Source organism: Macrobrachium nipponense, chromosome 45 (assembly GCF_015104395.2).
Source record: "Macrobrachium nipponense isolate FS-2020 chromosome 45, ASM1510439v2, whole genome shotgun sequence".
NCBI lineage: Eukaryota > Metazoa > Arthropoda > Malacostraca > Decapoda > Palaemonidae > Macrobrachium > Macrobrachium nipponense.
In genome coordinates this window covers 5,801,528-5,820,807 of record NC_061105.1, presented here as the reverse complement: position 1 = coordinate 5,820,807, position 19,280 = coordinate 5,801,528, and the positions used below count along the sequence as shown (strand labels likewise).

The following is a 19,280-nucleotide window of genomic DNA, read 5'->3' as shown; positions in this document are numbered from 1 at the left end:
TTGTGAGTTGTCCTCACCTTGGGCCGGTAAGGTGGGGGTGGTGGCAAAATATGCCCTGCTGGAGCTTGAGGGGATTCCGATGAATCTGCCAGAGCAGATGATAAAATTGATTCATCTGATCGGACACGCATCATAGATGATGCTCTCATGACTTCAGAATATGGTTCATAGCTTCCCGTCAGACTCTGAGTTGATGCAGAATACCCAGAAGGTGCTGATGACAAGGATGAAGATGCCAAAGACTGCTGAGAAAAATATCGTCCTCTGACCATCGATGAATAACCTGAAGATGAACCTGGCTGATGTGATGCCAAACTCTGGTAGGAAGGATAAGAGGAGAGCAAAGAAGCACTGCCTCCTCCACTTACAGGACCAGTTGTGCTTGACACACTGCAACTGCTCAGGGTGGCAGCAACATTAGGTGTTGACCTGTACAGGGGGGACATCTTTGGACCTCTATATGGTGGTGGTGGTGGTGCCATATAAGCAAAGCTACTGCTGCTGCTACTTCCACTCTGCTGAGCTTGTGTTGCTAATGCTTGTCCTTGCTTAGCATCTATGTATTCCTGACGACTTAATGCAGGATCTTTCATCGGGTAAATAACATAATCAACATCAGAGTACAGCTGAGCTTTAAACTGCTCGATATAACTTGAACTCAGCTGATTTGTGTAAACAGTAGCTAAATGATGATGCTGTGGTGAGTAAGTGCCTGGATCACTAGCACACTGGTAAGGTGGTGATGGGGCTTCAACAGTAACTTGGTAACCACTACCACCTGGACCAGCACCAACACCATAGCCAAGATGAGGGGATGGAGGTGGAGGATTCTGAAAAAAATTCTTTATATTATAAGGTTGATAAATGTAATTCTGTTGATGCTGTTGATGGATGGCTTGCTGTGGTTGATGCTGGTGATGGATGGCTTGCTGTGGTTGATGCTGGTGATGGATGGCTTGCTGTGGTTGATGCTGTTGATGTTGAGAAGAGATAAAATTATGTGCAGGTTGTTGATATGTTTGTGACTGTGAGTGCTGGTGAGGCTGTTGCTGATAGCCAGTGTATGTAGGTGATGGCAAGAGTGGCACTCCAACTCCTTGAGCATAAAGAGCAGGCTGATAAACTGTTTCACTACTCTGCCGCTTCTGCAGCTGCTGTTGCTTCAGCTGCTCTTGCTGCAATGCCTTTTGTTGATGTCTAAGGAAAAGACTTCTTGGATGTATGTGAGGCAGTTGCTCTGGGTGAATTCTAGCCTTATTTTTATTAATAGAAGAAGAAGCACGTACATCGAGGTAATTATTTTTTCTAATAACAGGCACTTCAACAGTACTTGGAATACCACTAACTTTGGTTTTGTTTGACCTATGATCACGAGCATAAAGAGGAGGAAGTCCAAGCGGACGCAATTCAGGCAATTGATTAGCTCCACGTTGCAGAGACTGAACTGGGTCAATTTTGGGTCTTGGCTGAAATTGTGGTAAAGTATGCATCATCCCCCGACTCAAAGGAACAGATGTGAATGAAGGTGCTGCTGTTGTAGCCTGCTGAGTATGAGCCTTTAGCACTGTGATCCGTGGACGTGATGTGATAAACTTGGCAGGTGCTTCACTTGCGTTAGCAACTGTTGTTTCACTTATGATAGCTTCAGGCACTCCTGTGGATGATCTGCTGTTACCAGCATGGTCCATGACTTTTGGTAAGGACTCGTTGGTTGATGCTGCATTGATCCTAGAGGAAGCTATGGCTACTGGAGTAACTGTTGTCACTGTTGACATTGAGACAGGAGCAGGTGGTAGGACAATAAAATGTCCCTCTGAACCAGGTACTTGAACATAATCACTATCTGTATCAAATGTGGAAGAAACCGATGCTCTTGGCCGATACCTACCGAGAGAGACGGCTAGAGCTGGTGAGTAAGACGTGCTTAGAACAGCCTGTGCACTCTCGACTGAATAATCCAAATGCTCTTCATCCTGTTGTTCAGATCCTGTTGGCGTTGTTGCTGCTTCTGGCTGTGATGGGGTACCCTGAGAACTTCCTCTCTGAGCAACTAAGCCTTGAGCACCTAATCCTTGAGGGCTATGACGATGAACACTATTTGGTGAAGCAATTTCTTCAGGAACCTCTTCAGCAGGAAGAAGAGAACTCTGTTCTGGATATCGCAATCCATCTTTAAAAAATTCTACGTAATCATCGTTATTATCTAACTGACTAAAGTCCTCTTCTGAAAAATTATAGGTGGATGTAACTGATTCATCAAGATCTGGTTGTACCATGACAGATGCATTATCACTAACATAAGTAGCACTGCCGAAGAAATGAGCAGATGCTGCTCCTGAATCTATAGAATCATGGTAAGTGTGTGGTCCTGCATCTCCCCGTTGCACAGCTACGCTTGAAGCCTCACTATCCAATTTTTTGTGCAAGAATTCTGCGGAAGCCGCTTGTAAGATGCACATGGCACAGGCACCACATTTACAATGCTGTTCATGTCTGGTTTCTTCAAGGTCATCAGTTGAAGTAATAGAGGCATTGTCATCGCAACATGTAGAACAGCAATTGTGCTGAGTATGCGAAATGGCTGCACAAAGCTCGCTTTCTTCATCTTCACCACGTATGGATCTCTCTGCTGCCATGCCAGGTAAATCAGCTAAATGTGGGATGTCACGAGTTAACTGAAGGGAACCCAACTCGGCACCAAGAGTTAGTTCTGGCGCAAGTCTGGTAGGAACCAAAGAGTATCTTGAGCGAACAGTTGAAGCGGAATGCTGAGAGGACGAAGAATGAACACTACCTGCACGACCCAAGGATGCTCCACCAGATTCGCTTCCGCATAATCCAACTGAATTGGTCATGCCTGCTGTCCCTGGAGGTGAATCTGATGTTGGTGGTGTGAAGGAAGGCTGGCTGGAATTTCCTTCATCTGAGCAGAAAATGGATTTAATAGAACTATATTAATTAATAATTTAGGAGGAAAGATGACAACATTCTAAAACTTCAACCCAAATGAATAATCTAAAAAACTATAACAGGAGTGAGATACTATCAGCTCCATTAAATTCTGACACTTAAAAGAGCTGTCATTTATATGCTCAGAAAATCTTTATTTTTCTTTCAGAACTCTGAGTGAAATTCATTTTGTTACTAACTATGAATACCGTGCACAAATTTTGTGCAATAAGAGAAAACCATAGCAGTATTAAGTATCAAATTGTCTGCGGCATTAAATATTTAAGTGTAAGAGAATTATATTTATTTTCACAGACTTAATTTTGATGTAAAATCAAGTCATATTTAAGCCTCAAAATAAAAAGGCCATTGGTGTGCTTAACAAACTTCTACAGAAAAATGTTTACAAAGAGAAAATTTAGTATTTTTGAACCTTAAATCAGCTTCAAATATAAACCATTGTCTTACTGGACACTATCATTTGATTACACAGGGGAAAGCCAGTCGAACATTCAACAAAACGCCTTTTTCGAGAATTAAAGAAAACATAAAACTGAAAGAGCACTTTCTGACTGATCTACAACGGTGAAATCTCACCATAATCAGGAGTGTGACCATGAGTGCTACTTGCAGAGGAATCCAATCTTGAAAGGGACCTGGTAAGGGATTCCACTCCACTTTCTATACTGGCAGCTGGTGGAGTGTTGATCATAATTTCAGAGTCCAGGTCATCTGAAACAAATGGTGTCCTTTTAATTATGGGTCTCGCTACATTATTACTCCAGAAATATGGAGAATCAACTTTACATGATAAAATACGACGTTATAAAAAATACAGTTTAGACAGTAAGCGAAGAACCGCTTTCAAATCAAGAAATACAAAGTGAAATATACAATTACAACTCATCTCTAATCTGTCTAATTTTTTGTTCTTGGCAATTTTGAGAATAAAACAAAGTTCACTGGGAAACCCATGATCACACAAGTAAATAAAATGCAAACCGGCTATTTGCATCGCCCTGAATGAATTTTCAAACTTACATAGTGTGAAATGTCATCATCTTACTCCAAAGATTGCTATTGTCAGAAACAATTAAAAGTATTTCAGTACAAACTCCGGTAAACTGCCCTTATCTATGTAAATACGTGGGATTATCTATCACCTTCGCTTCCATCGAGAGACAAGACTCGGTCGGACACGATGCCCGAAGTGGTGTTGGAGGACGTGTTTGAGATCACAGACACTCTCTGGTCAGCCGACGTCTTCCCTAAGTATCCTCGGAGGCCTCCCAGACCGTCTATTTCCCCATAACGATCGCCATAGATGTAGCTCTCGCGGTATCGCCTTCGATCTGTCACAAACGGAAATGAAAGTGAACAATCAGGTTATGAGAACAAAGTTGGGGTATAAGACGGTCTTGTGGCTTGGGAGTTTGCTGGTTTTCACTCTTACAATACGGACCTGCCTTGTTCAAGTTGGCCCCATCCCACAAGAGTGTAGTACACTGTACATTGAAGGCAACTGCACAATTATAATACTATCTTTTCACATATAAGGCGCGCGCATTTTAAGGCTATGCAAGAGACTTCCTCTAACGCCAAATTTACGGGAACTCATTCAAGATTTGAACGTTTTCAAGTAAAACTATGCATTTCTTTACCCTTTCATTCCAGTGCACAAAATATGATACGCTAAGTTGACACAGACTTTGCAAGCGTAGATCTCCATGGATACCCACAGAAACTAAGACCGTACCAAAACAACTAATTAATGATTGCCTACAAAAGCAATGTCACGTGAACAAACAAATAATGATTACATGAAAGACCAAAGATCTTTAGTGAGCTAATGGATAACTGGTACAAATGAAAAAAAAAAAGGTTCCGTACAGGAATAAAAAAAAAAAGACCTTTCACAAACAAATGAGTATAATAGTTTCTTGCAGTTACAAAAGACCGAGTATACAAATGAATAATAGTGAACGGCATGAACGTAGATCTTGCAAATCTTGCATCAATTAATGTATAATGGCTGCCCTTAGTAAGAGTTACAGGATGCCAATGAATATAACAAGTTGCCTCACGAGTACAAATGAATAATGTTTGCACTGAATAAAAAAAGATGTGGCTCAATGAATAATGGTTATTCTCGGTAACAAGGACGCAGTGTATATAATGAATATTCGCCTGCTATACGAAAGACTTCACAATGGATAAATGACGAATGAATAATGGTTATCTGTATGAACAAGACTTGCACATATAATTCAGAGATATATAACTATAAAAACCTCCATTACAAATCTAAAATAGCTCATTCTTGCAAATCTTTGACACCTTCAGGTTTCATATTAGTCCAGCACCTTAACGACATTCTACTGAACTTTCTAAATAAAGTTTTTTTATTTTTTTTTACTAATCAGACAACGAATCTTCCCTCCATTTGGAAAATTGGGGAAAAAATTAAAATTAAGTAGCGCAGATAAAAAAATAAAAAACTTCATTACATTTTCAAAGTTAGAAACTTCATCTAAGGACTAAAAAAACCTCCACATTTATATCTATACAGACCTTCTTCTTTAAATTAGAGTTAGAAAAAAAAGCCTCTTTCAATAACACCAACCGTCGATTCTCAAAATGAGAAAGAGAATCCCATCCTGAAAGCAGTAGCGACCGACCTTCCACCTCTCACTGAGAGAGGAAAAACCTCCACACTTCCCCTGAGCAACCGATCTTCCATCTTTCAATGAGAGAAGAAAAACCCCCTCCTTAAGCAATAACGGCAACATGCCGATCTTCCATCCCAAAATGGGGCGGGCGGGAACCATTCCTCTAAGCAATGCTAACCTTCCATCTTTAAATGAGAGAGAGAGCGAGAAAAAAAAAAAAAATTCTCCCTAGGCAATACCGACCTCTTCCTCTCTCCTCCTCCTCCTCCTCCTAGCATACGAGTGAAACGCCCCTCTCGCCAAAGATATACTGACCTTCCTCCTGAAGGCGGCGCACCTCCGCCAGCCGCGGCTGCTGGTTCATGTTGAAGAGGTGAGTGCATCGGCAGAGGTAGAGGAGGTGTCTGCTCTTTTCGTCGCTCGTCGTGTAATAGGTTAGTTTTTCGGAGTAGCTCAGGGCTCGAATCTCGAACTTCTTCTTCTGCAAAGAGAACGCGATAGGTCAGGTTTAGAGAATGCAGTAGTAGGTCAGTTGATTTACAGAATTCTTTTTCTGCAAAGAGAGAGAGAACAAATATAAAAGGGTTAGGCCTTTGTCACCTATGAGGTCATCTGGCGCTAGAAGGAAAACTGAAAGAGAGGGAGGTTTGACAGGTGTAACAGGAGGAAAGCCTCGAAGCAGCTGCACTACGAGGCAACTGTTGGGAGGGGTTGGAAAGAAAGATAGAGGAGAAAGAGAATATGAACGGAGGTAGAGTTAAAGGAATGAAAGGCGTTGCAGCTAGGGGCCCAAAGGGTTTCCTGCAAAGAGAAAGTTTATAAGTTTATCAATGAGAAAAGTCCCCCCACCCCGCCCCCCCCCTACACACACAGACACACACACACACACACACATATATATATATATATATATATATATATATATATATATATATATATATATATATATATATATATCAAAATTATGTTTCTGCACAATACAACAGATCACCATTATCACTGTAGCCCCTGAAACTATCAGAAAATACAAAGATATCTAAAATATCTACAATCTCTTTCCCAGTAGAGAATCATAAGTCGGTATGAATGGGTACCTAACTCTTCGAGTAGTATGCATCTCGGATTAATGCTGCTGTAAAGGAAAAAGATAAAATCCCCGACGTTCAGAACTGAATGTAACTGCCTAGAGATGGAATCGTCAAAAGGAACAAGTGCAACAAATGAGAAATTTCAGCCGACTTATCCATTCTATTCAACGGAGAGTAAGTAACCTTATCCTTTTCAGTTTCGGTCGCCGACAAAACTTAAAATAAAAAATAAAACATTAGTTTATGCAACTCCTTCAGTCCCGAATACGGTAAGAGGGAAGGGGTGTGGGCGTACCTTGACGCCCATGCCTTGCCTACAAAGGGTCACAATGAGACCCAAATGCCACAGAGTACGGGAATTTGATCGGTATCACACGGAAAACCATTCGACATTCTTCTCGCGTCAGTATAACCTGCATAACCACGTAATAGAATACGTTACTATTATCATCAAACGATTTTTTGAAATGCAGAAATCGCTGTCTCGTACTACGCTGCTGAAAATTTAATGTTACGTCCCTCTCTCGGGAGTTGAATTCAAAACCTCTCTAATTAACGAGGAGTCAAGAAGTTACTTATTCCCGTCTCGGAGATGGCATACAAGTGACTTGGCTTCACGCTCAAAACTTCTTCTCAAGAGTTATTGAAGTTATATCCACTCGCTTTGTGATGTCATTCACTCTTCAGGCGTCCTACACAAACGGAGGTCAGAAGTTTAAGAAGTTTGGTCTCCAAAGGAGAAACATTTTTATACAGAAGTTGAGAGAGAGAGAGAGAGAGAGAGAGAGAGAGAGAGAGAGAGAGAGAGAGAGAATCCGTAAAGATAGGCAGTTTAGGTAGCAGCAGCAACAGCAGGATCATAGAGTGCCCCTCCCCCTTACCCTACAATGGCCCCACCAAACCCATACCCTAAGGGGGCGGGGTCTAGTGGCAGGAACTCGCCACTGTGTTACGCACACTGATGCCACCAGAGTTCGCCACCCTGCCCCACCCCCAGGGCACCCAGACTTCTCCCCCCCCACCCCCTGGAATCCCAGACCCAACCATCCCCCCTGCCCACCCACCCCCTCCAACCTTTTCCTGCCCGTCGTACTCACCAGAACTCTGCAGCAGCAGCAGCATCCAACATCATGCTTGCTTGCCCTACTGTTCTGCCCACAACAGACACGGCCTACGGGCCAAGCCAACATACCGGCTGCCGCTACTGCTTTGGGAAGGGGTAGGGGTCGCTGGGAGGGGGGAGGGCGGCCTGAGGGAGGGGAGGGGCGTCGTGGGGGGGATACGGTATTGGGGGAGGAACGGTGGTGGAGCATTACAGATGCCATCGAATTCTCCTCGCTTACTAACCTGTACTGACCACTCATTCACCTCAGCCTCTCTCTCTCTCTCTCTCTCTCTCTCTCTCTCTCTCTCTCTCTCTTTCCGTTTGCTTATTCCTTTTCTCTAGGCATGCCGTTCTGTAGCTCTGCCATGGTTCCCTTAGGCAATATTAATCTTTCTGGGAACATAACACCATCTATGGGACATGATTTTCAAATATGACGCGAACTTTCAGATAATTCACACTTATGTGTGTATGTATGTATATATATATATAATATAATATTTATAATATATAATTTATATATATATATATATGTATATATATATATATATATATATATATATAATATATATATATATATCCATTCAAAAGGCAGGACAGAACCAGTTGCCACGCAAAATGAGAGAGAGAGAAAGAAAGGGAAGAAAACTGTAAGAGAGAGAGAGAGAGAGAGAGAGAGAGACTAAGTTCCATGATAAAGAACTGGACAAAAAACATTTCTTTTGCTATTTGTCCATTTTTACTCATTTTCTTCAGACCAGAGCAGTTTTACTTAACTAAGGATATCCATATTATCCGTTACACTCTTTCTTCACATTTACCACAACATTTTTGTTGGTCACCCATTTTCGCTTGTTACTTAAAAGCCACATTCATGAGACTTGTCTTTTATTAATGGTAGCCAGACAGACACCTTCCGAAATCTACCTGCGTGAGACTCACTCTATTATCGACTGTGTGAAGTTCACTGTAGAGTGAACTTCTCTGGTGTTCCTAAGTGAGTCGGCTCTTAAACAATGAGAATGATGATCTAATTTACTTAAGGTTACTGATTTACACAAATATGGATTGCAGATGTGTTGCTATCATTATTATTTATGTGCTTCAACATTCATGGAACAAATCAAAGATACCACTGATTTCATAAGTAGGTTTCTGCTGAATAAAATACTCATTTGTAAAAGTTTACATAAAGCTTATTTCCCTGAATGCTCTCTCTCTCTCTCTCTCTCTCTCTCTCTCTCTCTCTCTCTCTCTCTCTCTCTCTTACATCTTCAGTCTTCCAACAACTCGGAAAACTCATGAATTCTCTTTCTTCCTTCCTGTCTCTTTCCTTTCTCACTCTCAAGACTTTGCTCCTCATTTGCTTGGGCTGGAAAAGGGCAATAGATTGCCTTCAGTATAATTAACTTTTTTTCTCTCTCTCTCTCTTTCAAGGAACATGTATGATCCTTGATGTCTCCTCTTCAGTTCATTCATATTATGAGATGTTTGTCTGTTCGTTTTCATTTCTCTTTCTGGTACAATAGAATAGCATATAGAATTCAGGCCAAAGGGCAAGCGCTAGGACCTATGAGGTCATTCAGCGTTGAAACGGGAATTGGACAGTAAAAAGGGCTAAAAAGGCGTAACAGGAGGAAAACCTCGATGTTACACTATGAATCAACAGTTAGAAGAGGGTGGAAAGGAAAATGGAAGAAAGAGAACATGAACGGAGGTGCAGTAAAAGGAATGAAATGGGTTGCTGCTAAGGAAGGGACGTTGCAAAGGACCTTATGTAATGCCTACTGTGCACCACACGAGGTGCACTGACGGCGCTGCCCTTCGACGGGGGTTTTGTTTCTGGTGCCATGACTGAAGAGAGTGACAGACAGACAGATTAGTTACCACGAAGATGATGACATTTGCGGAAATTCTGATGAAGTATTTATTTATTTAACATTTTCTTTTTTTTACTTTTAAATGACTTTCTTCTTGATTCCAAAATGTATATATATTTTTTTAGACTTTTAAATGAATCCCTCTTTTAGTTCAAGTTTATTTATCTTGCTTTCAAGTAATGCTTCATTCTTGCTGTTGGTTCCCTTTACATGCATTTAAAAATCTTATTGTTCACCCCCCCCCCTCCCCCCCCCCCCTTTTTTTTAAATGACATCGATTATCTTATAAGTTGATTTTTTCCAAATAGTTTTTGTCTGTTTCTCCCTCCTGGTAACTGCATCGAAAAATTCCAGTTCTGGAAGTCACTCTTTTGCTTCCAAACAACCAACTGATCCTTTGTTTTGATATAATTTTTCTAAAGGAATAGTTGAACGTTTCTCTCTCTCTCTCTCTCTCTCTCTCTCTCTCATCTCTCTCTCTCTCTCTCTCTCTCTCTCTCTCTCTCTCTCTCGCCAAGTTTTTCTGCTTTTTTTCCGCCTAACTAACTTCCCTTCCTGACTCTTCTGTTCTATTTTTACCTCTACACACTTTTATCTCTTCTTTCTTTCCCAGGCAGCTTTTTCTCTCTTCCCTCTCTTCCTTTTCGTCCAAACAGAGAGAGAGAGAGAGAGAGAGACCTTACCTTACCTTACAGACCTTACATCTTGTTCGGGTTGCCCAGGTCCCTCAGTGTGAGGCACCTCTAATGTCTACCAGAGAGTTGCTAGTACAAATCTTCCGGTATATTTTGCATCTTCCAATCTTGGATGGTCTGGGATGCAGTTTAGATATTTGTCGAGCTTATTCTTAAACAACATCTACGCTCACAATCCTGATATATTCCTCAGATGAGCTGGCAACGCATTGAATAGACGCTGCATTATCGATGATGGTGGCGTAGTGGATTAATGTCCTGTGTGCTTTCCTTATTTTTCCTGGTATAGTTTTGGGCACTATTATCTACCTCTGCTTGCTCTTTCTGATATTTTTAGTTCCATGATATTTTCTGCTATTCCTTCTATCTGTTTCCATGCCTGAATTATCATGTAAGCGTTTCTCTTCTCCTTTCTAGACTATAATAATTTTAAGAATTGTAGTCTTTCCCAGTAGTCTAGGTCCTTAACTCTTCTATTCTAGCTGTAAAGGACCTTTTGTACACTCTATTTGTGCAATATCCTTTTGATAGTAGTGGTACCATATCATTGCAATATTCAAGTGGACTACGAACATATGTTTTATAAAGCATAATCATGTGTTCAGCTTTTCTTGTTTGAAGTGCCGTAACAACATTCCCATTTTTGCTTTACATTTTGCCAACAGAGTTGCTATTTGATCATTGCATAACATGTTCCTATTATCATCACACCAAGGTCTTTAACTGCTTCCTTATTTGTGATGGTCTCATTATTTAGGTCCCTTATATGCATATAGCTTTCTTTCTCTGTCTCCATAATTTATTGATTCAAATTTATCAGAGTTAAATACCATCCTATTTACCTCTGCCCAATCTATTACTTGTTAAGGTTCTCTTTGTAGAGCGTTCTATCTTCATCACAAGTAATTTCTCTACTTAATTCTTGTGTCATCTGCGAAACTACTCACTACCGAATCCTTCACATTATTGTCTATGTCTTCAATCATAATAACAAACAGTATTGCAGCTAACACCGTACCTTGCGCACACCGGATATTACCTTGACTTCATCCGATTTCTCGTCGTTTGCAATAACTATCTGTTTTCCTGTTGTGTAAAAATTCTTTTAAACCATCTTCCTACTTTATCCACGATATTGTTGTTTTCTAATTTTCTTCGCTAATATATTATGGTCTACTTTATCAAAAGCTTTTGCAAAGTCTAAATAAACCACATCTGTTTCATTTCCCGCTTTTCATATTTTGAATATGTTCTCACGGTGGACTAACATTTGGGTTGTGTACTTTTTCCGGGTACGAAACCATGTTGTCCTTTATTAAACAAATTATTTTTTATTAAATGTTTCATAATATTTTTCTTCATTACCCTTTCATACACTTTCATAATATGTGATGTTAGACTCACAGGCCTATAATTACTTGCCTCTAGTCTTGATCCACTTTTGAAAGTAGGGGTAATATATGCTAATTTGTGCTCATCATAAATCTTGCCTGATCTACACTTTGTCTTAATAATATTGCAAGTGGCTTTGCGATAGAATGAACTACTTTCTTTAACAAAATAGCATGAATTCCATCCAGCCCTGCCCTGCAGCAGCTCCATTTTTAATTTCATTAATAGCCTGCACAATATCAGCTTCATTAATATCTATGTCAGCTAAATATTCACTATTTTCAATCCCTTACTTCATATCATTATCATTCATTATCTATTCTAGGGGTGAATTCTCTCTTATATCGTTCTGCCAGTATGTAAGCAAATTTCCTTTTTTTTCATTCGTTAATCTCCCTTCAATTCTCAGAAGGGCCTATTTCTATTCTTCTTTTATTCATCTTCTTCGCATATGAGTATAATAGCTTGGGGTTTTGCTTGATATTTAATAGGGTTTTTTACTTCCAAGTTACCGTTTTTCATTTTCTTTTGATTGTATATCTTTTGTTCTGCATTTTCTATCTTACTTTTTAGTTCTATAACTTTCCATGCATTTTTTTCTTTTGCAAGACCTTTTTTTCCACTTTCTGATTTTCTGGAACAAGATCCTTCTGTCTCTGGTATGCATGAATGATGTTTACTTTTCTTCTTCGGTATATATTTTTCCACTATTTTCTCCAATATTTTATATAATATCTCCGTATTTACCCTTATGTCATCACTTACGAAATGTTATCCCAATCTTTGTTTAATTCTTCATTAATTTCTGACCATTTTATATTTTTACTGTAGAAGTTGTATTTTCCATATCCTTCCCACTTTTTCATTCTTGCTTATCTCTATTTTCACTTGCTTTGGAATGAACTGTTAATTCTATGACATATGGTCTGAAATATTCGCATTATTAAACTATTATTTCTTAACATAATTCATCTCGTTCACAAATACTAGGTCTAAGTATTTTCCTTTCTTGTTGGCAGGTGATTTATTTGTTGAATGTTGTATTCTAGTAGCATATCTAATAGCTTTTCAAATTGCCTCTTATCTTCTGCACTACTATTAACTCTCTTTTTTATATGTATAAGTACAACACAACTCCTATTCGTTCTTTCCATTCTACGAAAGGAAAGTTGAAGTCACCAGATAGGAGAATAGTCCAGTCCTTGTATTTCTACATATATCATCCAATTTTTCAATTATTAAGTCAAACTCTTTAGTATTAGGAGGTTTATATTACTATGTTTCATCAATTTTTCAGATTCAAATTCTACCGCTATTAGTTCACATTCTGAGTTACTATATTTCTCATATATTTTTCCTTGTTTTTTGTCTTTCCCATATATTGCGGTTCCCCCTTGATTCCTATTTTTTCTATCTGATCTATAAGTTTGGAACCCTTTTAGTTTGATCATCATTCCCAGTCTCCTGGGAATACCAGGTTTCACTTATATTCATTATATCTATTTCTTTTCATTTTGGGTTAGTTCTTCTAAGTACTCTATTTTTCTTTTGAGTTACTCGTAAACTAAACCCTGCGCATTCATCACTATGATGGTTTGCATGTTTTCTCCTTTATTTAATACTGGTAGTAATAAGGATTTTCCCATGTCCTCTTTCTGTTCTGGTATGTTGTTCTTTTTTTCATTTCCAGAAATTCTGACATTAAAAAATCCAACTTTTCCATAATATTTGATCTTCCTTCATCATAATTATTCATTTGGTGTCTGAATCTGCAATTTTTTCTCCGTTTCTGCAATATCCTCTTGCATAATAAATACAGTTATTATCTCTTGAGAGAATTTCGGAGCTGATGCTTTGAAATTTTTGCTGACACCTCTGCATATCTCATTGGTGGTTTGCTTTTCTCTCTTACCTGATATTCTTGATTTCTCTCTTTATTTGTTTCTTTCTTATTTTGGATTTTATTACTTGGTTGGTTATTTATTTGATTATGATCATGGCTACAGGGTGCATATATTGCATTTTTTGTTCGAACTTACATCCTTTTTCCTTCTTTTAGGTTTTTACATATTTGGTTTTTGGATGCAGATCTCTGCAATCATCCCCATATCCATCTAAGTATGCACATTTACCATATATTTCATAGTTTGACATATCTTAGGATGTTTGTAGTAACATCTTTCTCCAAATCTGCAATTCCTCTTTTCAAAAGGTTGCAGATTTTTTGTCTTTCTTGTCTATTTTTTCCTCTTTCCCGTCATTGTATAGATCTGGGTAGAGCCTCTTCGGGATTTGCTTTTCTGTTGTCATATCGTAATTTATTTTCTTCGTAGGTTATGCTGCTTTATTGCCTCATATGTAGTATCAATGAGTATCTCTGCATCCATACTTTTATCTGTTCTTTGTTTTCCTTATTTTTTTTCTGTCATTTCATTTTTGTTTACTTCTCTTCCGTTTTCCTCTTCTTCTTTTTCTTCTTCTTCTTCCTCTTCCTCTTCTTCTTCATCCTCAAACTATTTGTACATTCAATCTTGATTTAATAAACATTGTCTAGCCATGATAGACATGTTGAACAAAAAATTCTGTATCTTTTTCTCAAATCTTGTATTACCTCAGCACACTGTGGATGGGTCGGAATGTTGCATGCAGGCACATTTTCTTGATTAGGTTTTGTGGATTGACTATGCTATACCAAACTTACACAGTTTGCATGCTTTTGGCATTCTTTTTCCTAATGCATCAATTAGGATATTCACAAGATTCACCTTATTCATTTCTTTGTCGGAATATGTTGGTTTATGTATATTTTCTTTATGAGTCTCTTGACCACTTGGATTTTATTTGGAACTTCTTCAATTATTTTCAAGATGTTTCATTAGATTTGTTCCAGTTTGAAGGATTATATCTTCTAATATATCTATGAATGCTTTTGTATCTTTTTGGTTAGGACTGTTGCTGATTTCATAGATGAGAAATGCCAGTTCCCTTCCTGCTACCTCATCGTATTGCGAATCTGCTAGACACGCCAAATTACGCCACCTCTTCCCGCAGTTGGAACTTACTGCCATCTTGTTCTGATATAGTATTACACTGATAAACTAACTTAGAAGACGCTTTATCCTACTATTTTCACACTAATCTTATCACCGATAGTTACAGAACACTTCTAGATATTTCTCAAATTCTAGTCGTATGTTAAACTTGTGATATCTGTTGATTAATCTGACTTCACGCGGGTACGACTCACCAAGCAAGATGGAGAGAGAGAGAGAGAGAGAGAGAGAGACGTGCGCAATCGAACCAGTGCCACACGCATGCGCAATCCAAGCTGTGGCATTCCTTCATCCGTCGCTACTAAGATGCCATAACAAGACTCTGAATATCTCGAAGCATGGCATCGATTTCGTTCGTTCGCACCTCTCGTCCTGAGAGAGAGAGAGAGAGAGAGAGAGAGAGAGAGAGAGAGAGAGAGAGAGAGAGAGAGAGAGAGAGAGAATGTGCTTTTCAATCAGCCCATTTCATAAAAAAACATAAGAGAATAGCAGAAAGTGGGTTTACTACATAACAGTTTCTAAAACCAACACAGGAGAGAGAGAGAGAGAGAGAGAGAGAGAGAGAGAGAGAGAGAGAGAGAGAGAGTATCCTATCACAGCAGTCCTTCGGGCGATCTGTCTATCCCTTGAGACAATAATGATGGGTTTGGGAGTCCTTCATCTGCTACCGAACAACATCCAAATAGATCCTTCGTAGGAAGAGAGATGATTCCTACACGAAGTCTCCTCGCAGGATCTCCGGACCAACTGTTTTGAGGCTTCTCCTTAGTTATGAGAGAGAGGAGAGAGAGAGAGAGAGAAACAAACACACACAGACATCCCAAAATTCTCAAGTAACCGAGCCTCCTCCTCCTCCTCCTGCTCCTCCAAGGCCTGATTGATAGGATCATCTGTCTAGCATTTCTGACGGAGGCAGGACGCTGTACCCAGCGGGCAGCGCAGAAAAGCAGCTCCCGCTGCAACCTGGTCTTTTAGTACCATTCCTGACAGCTACCTGTAAAAGATATTCCACTCTAATTACAGGTGGGGCGAATGAGGAATGGGCGCCGGCCTTGATTAGCTATCTATTATACCCAGTTGCAGGTACTGTATCTATAATAATGGCTTGTATTGTAAATCCCCGCGCAAGTTAACGAATGTGATCGGTGCGCCAAGGCGCAGAAGCGCGTTTGCACGCACGCAAGGCTTACTTATTTTTTTTCCAAGAGTTGAACGAATGTATGTATGGGCAAAAAATGGGCCTGGGATGTTTCATTACACTTGTAGATACACAAGAGCTTTTTTATTTTTTTTATTAAAATGAAGTGTTATACCAGTATCTAAAATTGAATTTTTATTACATAAAAAACTCCGTATGTTGCTGGACAAATCAAAGACTGGCGTTACAAAGATATATGCGAGCGAGAAAAAAACGGTTCTAGTTTGATTAAAAAAAATTTTTCCAAGAACTGGTGCCTATTACACACACGAAGCAACGAAGTGTTAAAAAATGATTGTAAGGACGAACAACGCTTTCACAAAATCGTCCACTGGTTACTTATAAGTAAGACACTTTTCAAACCAAAGATATTTGCGAGCGAGAAAAAAAAACCATTCAAGATTTTTTTTTTTTATTTTTTTTCAAGAACTGGTGCCTATTAGAAACACGAAGCAACGAAATGTTAAACTTCCACAAAATCTTCCACTGGTCACTTATAAGTGAGAAACTTTTCAGGGCGTTAATCAGCCCCCTGTGCAGAAATCTTCGACAATAGTTAGCCCCTTCACTTACGCAGAAGACGCCAATGCTAAATCGAGCCTTCCCAACAGGAGCTGGCGAACTGAAATATAATTCATAATTCATTTGCATATAAAACAAGTTGGCGAACGAATTACCGCCAGGTTTTCTGGAATGAAATGAAACGAAAAAAAAACGATACATTCTGCGTCTAATACTTGAAAGAAACAAAGGAAGTTAGAGATAACTCTTGCGAAAAATTTTTTTTAATTAAGCTCAGTCGAATCAAATGGTGGGAAAACTTTCCAACTTCTACGAATGAAAAAAAAAAAACAATAACGAATAGTAGAGAATGGAAAAATAGAGTAAAGGACGAAGGGTACATATAAAAATAATAAGAAACAGACGGATAATAATCCTCGTGTTTCCATGCGTGCGTCCTCTGTCGACCAAAATTGGAATGCCATTAGGTTCCCCTTCCCACCCCCTCCCCCTCCCCATCCCCCACTTTCCCCTAACCCATAACCCCACCCCTGCCCCCGCCCCCTTCCTCAGCCAGAGCAGAGAAGTGCAAGGCAGTGCCCTAATGTGAAACTCGTCATTGTAGCGAAGTATTTGCTATGCAAAGTAGGCGTGACGCTAAATTTGTACAGTAATGTTAACAAGGTTTCCTTCCCTCATCCTCTCTCTCTCCTTTAACAGGGTTTTCCTCCCCTCATCTCTCTCTCTCTCCTCTCTCTCTCTTGTACTTAGTGGTATGGTCAAGATTTAATGAAAAAAAAAAAAGTGCTGATGGGGGCTTACATCATTATGGAAATGTGCCTTATATAATGAGTTTATAGAAGGTGCAAAGGCTGAATTTGTCATTGTTCTTCAGAACGCGTGTATATACGTGTATATACGTATATATATATATATATATATATATATATATATATATATATAGTATGTATGTATATATATAAAATTATATCTATAAACTTGCGTCCGGTAACTGTTGAGGAGGAGGAGGAGGAGGAGGAGGAGGAGGAGAGGAGGAGGAGGAGGAGGAGGAGGAGGAGGAGAGGAGGAAGTAGTTTGTGAAGAACAAACCATGCGGGTCATGCAATCAGTCATGGGTCACAATGAGGCATGAATCTTGCAAAGCAAGGGTAAGAAAACCTTGCAGGAGAAAACGTCAAGCTTGGCGTAATATTCTTCTCTGTCGTTCATCCTTTGGGATTCGGTGTTTGCAGTAACTTAAGAAAATAAAATAAAATAAAATCTAGAATTTAGGACAAAGGCCAAGCGCTGGGACCTGCGAGGAGGTCATTCGGCGCTGAAATGGAAACTGGTGACAAGAGGTGTCAAAGGTGTCACGGGTGGAAGACCCCAAATCTGTCGTACTTTGAAACACTTGTTAGGAGAGGCTGGGGAATCCTGGAAAACACTCAAAATTTGCACCAGGAATGAGTGGGTGAGTGAGTGAGACTTGCTGTCCAAATAAACGTTTATGAATGACACTTAAAACGAGAGAGAGAGAGAGAGAGAGAGAGAGAGAGAGAGAGAGAGAGAGAGAGAGGAAAACCTGCGGTAAAAATGAATAATTTACGGCAGGCATTTTGGTAAATTCTCTCTCTCTCTCTCTCTCTCTCTCTCTCTCTCTCTCTCTCTCTCTCTCTCTCTCCGCGGACCCATATGCCCATAATCAACCGCGAATCTTTGATATTACAGAAGTGTGGACCCCATAAAACATCTGGATCAAGTGGCGCAGAGAGAGAGAGAGAGAGAGAGAGAGAGAGAGAGAGAGAGAGAGAGAGAGAGAGAGAGAGAGAGAGCCATCTGTTGATAAGAAATCAACATGCAAAAGACACCTCCCGCGTATCAGTCTAATCGCATGGTTACATCGGCCTGGAATTATGCAGCCAAGAAGCAGGCACGTGTTTAGCGCTCATTCAGCTGGTCCGCATAGTATAACTTGCTTGCGCGCGCACAGGCACATAAACACACACACACAAACCTCATATGACAGTGGAAACAGCCTCCTCATTTTAACCAAAGTTCTAACAGCTGAAACAGAATTAATCTCAAGTTATTTGAACTTATATCGAAAATGTCAACTCCAACGCTCAAAATGCGACTCGTAAAATATATTACAATAATTGATGATTTTCATAACAGAAAAACTAAACTTATTTGAATTAATCTAATTATTATACTATTCAGAAGATTTGTTAAAATAATGAGTAGATTAATTCCTGGTAATTTATAAATTAGCGCCAATAACATTGTCAAAGAAAGCGGCAACACATTTTTCTGTAATGGGATCCACCTTCTACTGTTACACCTCAATATTAACGAATCTTCAAAACATACGAAGGGTTAGTGTATTTTTTTTTCTTTTTTTTTTTTTGTTACGTTCAGTCATCAACCGAGTGATTTCTTGACTGTCACATCCGCTAACATTTTAAAGTATCTATCCCATTAACATTAATTATCTCTTTTCTTGACAAACTTATTTTATTATCTTGTGTTTTTCTTATTCACTAATGACTGAGAATGATACACTACACTATTTGATCCTTTATGAAAATGTAAAATGTTTTTTTCTAATCATTTCAATTATCAACAAACAATTCAACGCAATTTTCAACCGTGTTTTAGAAACGAGATATATATACCTACAAAGAAAATACCATTTACCAATCATATTATGCCTTGGCATACTAAATTGGAAACCAGGCCCTTAAGGA

The 19,280-nt window shown here is 39.3% G+C and overlaps 1 protein-coding gene across 2 annotated transcripts in view; it reads right to left on the bottom strand.

Annotated features, from left to right (window-relative positions):
- The window catches only part of LOC135214314 (protein expanded-like), a 142,829-nt gene that overhangs the window by 10,206 nt on the left and 113,343 nt on the right, over positions 1-19,280 (bottom strand). Inside the window, exons 9-12 of one of the 2 annotated variants that reach the window (XM_064248480.1) lie at positions 5,934-6,099; positions 4,113-4,301; positions 3,547-3,681; positions 18-2,923 (exon numbers count right to left, since the gene is read on the bottom strand). In XM_064248480.1, the coding sequence (XP_064104550.1) occupies positions 18-2,923; positions 3,547-3,681; positions 4,113-4,301; positions 5,934-6,099 (3,396 nt within the window). Of the gene's footprint in view, positions 2,924-3,546; positions 3,682-4,112; positions 4,302-5,933; positions 6,100-19,280 lie in introns of both variants that reach the window. The other variant, XM_064248481.1, reaches the window with a different exon arrangement.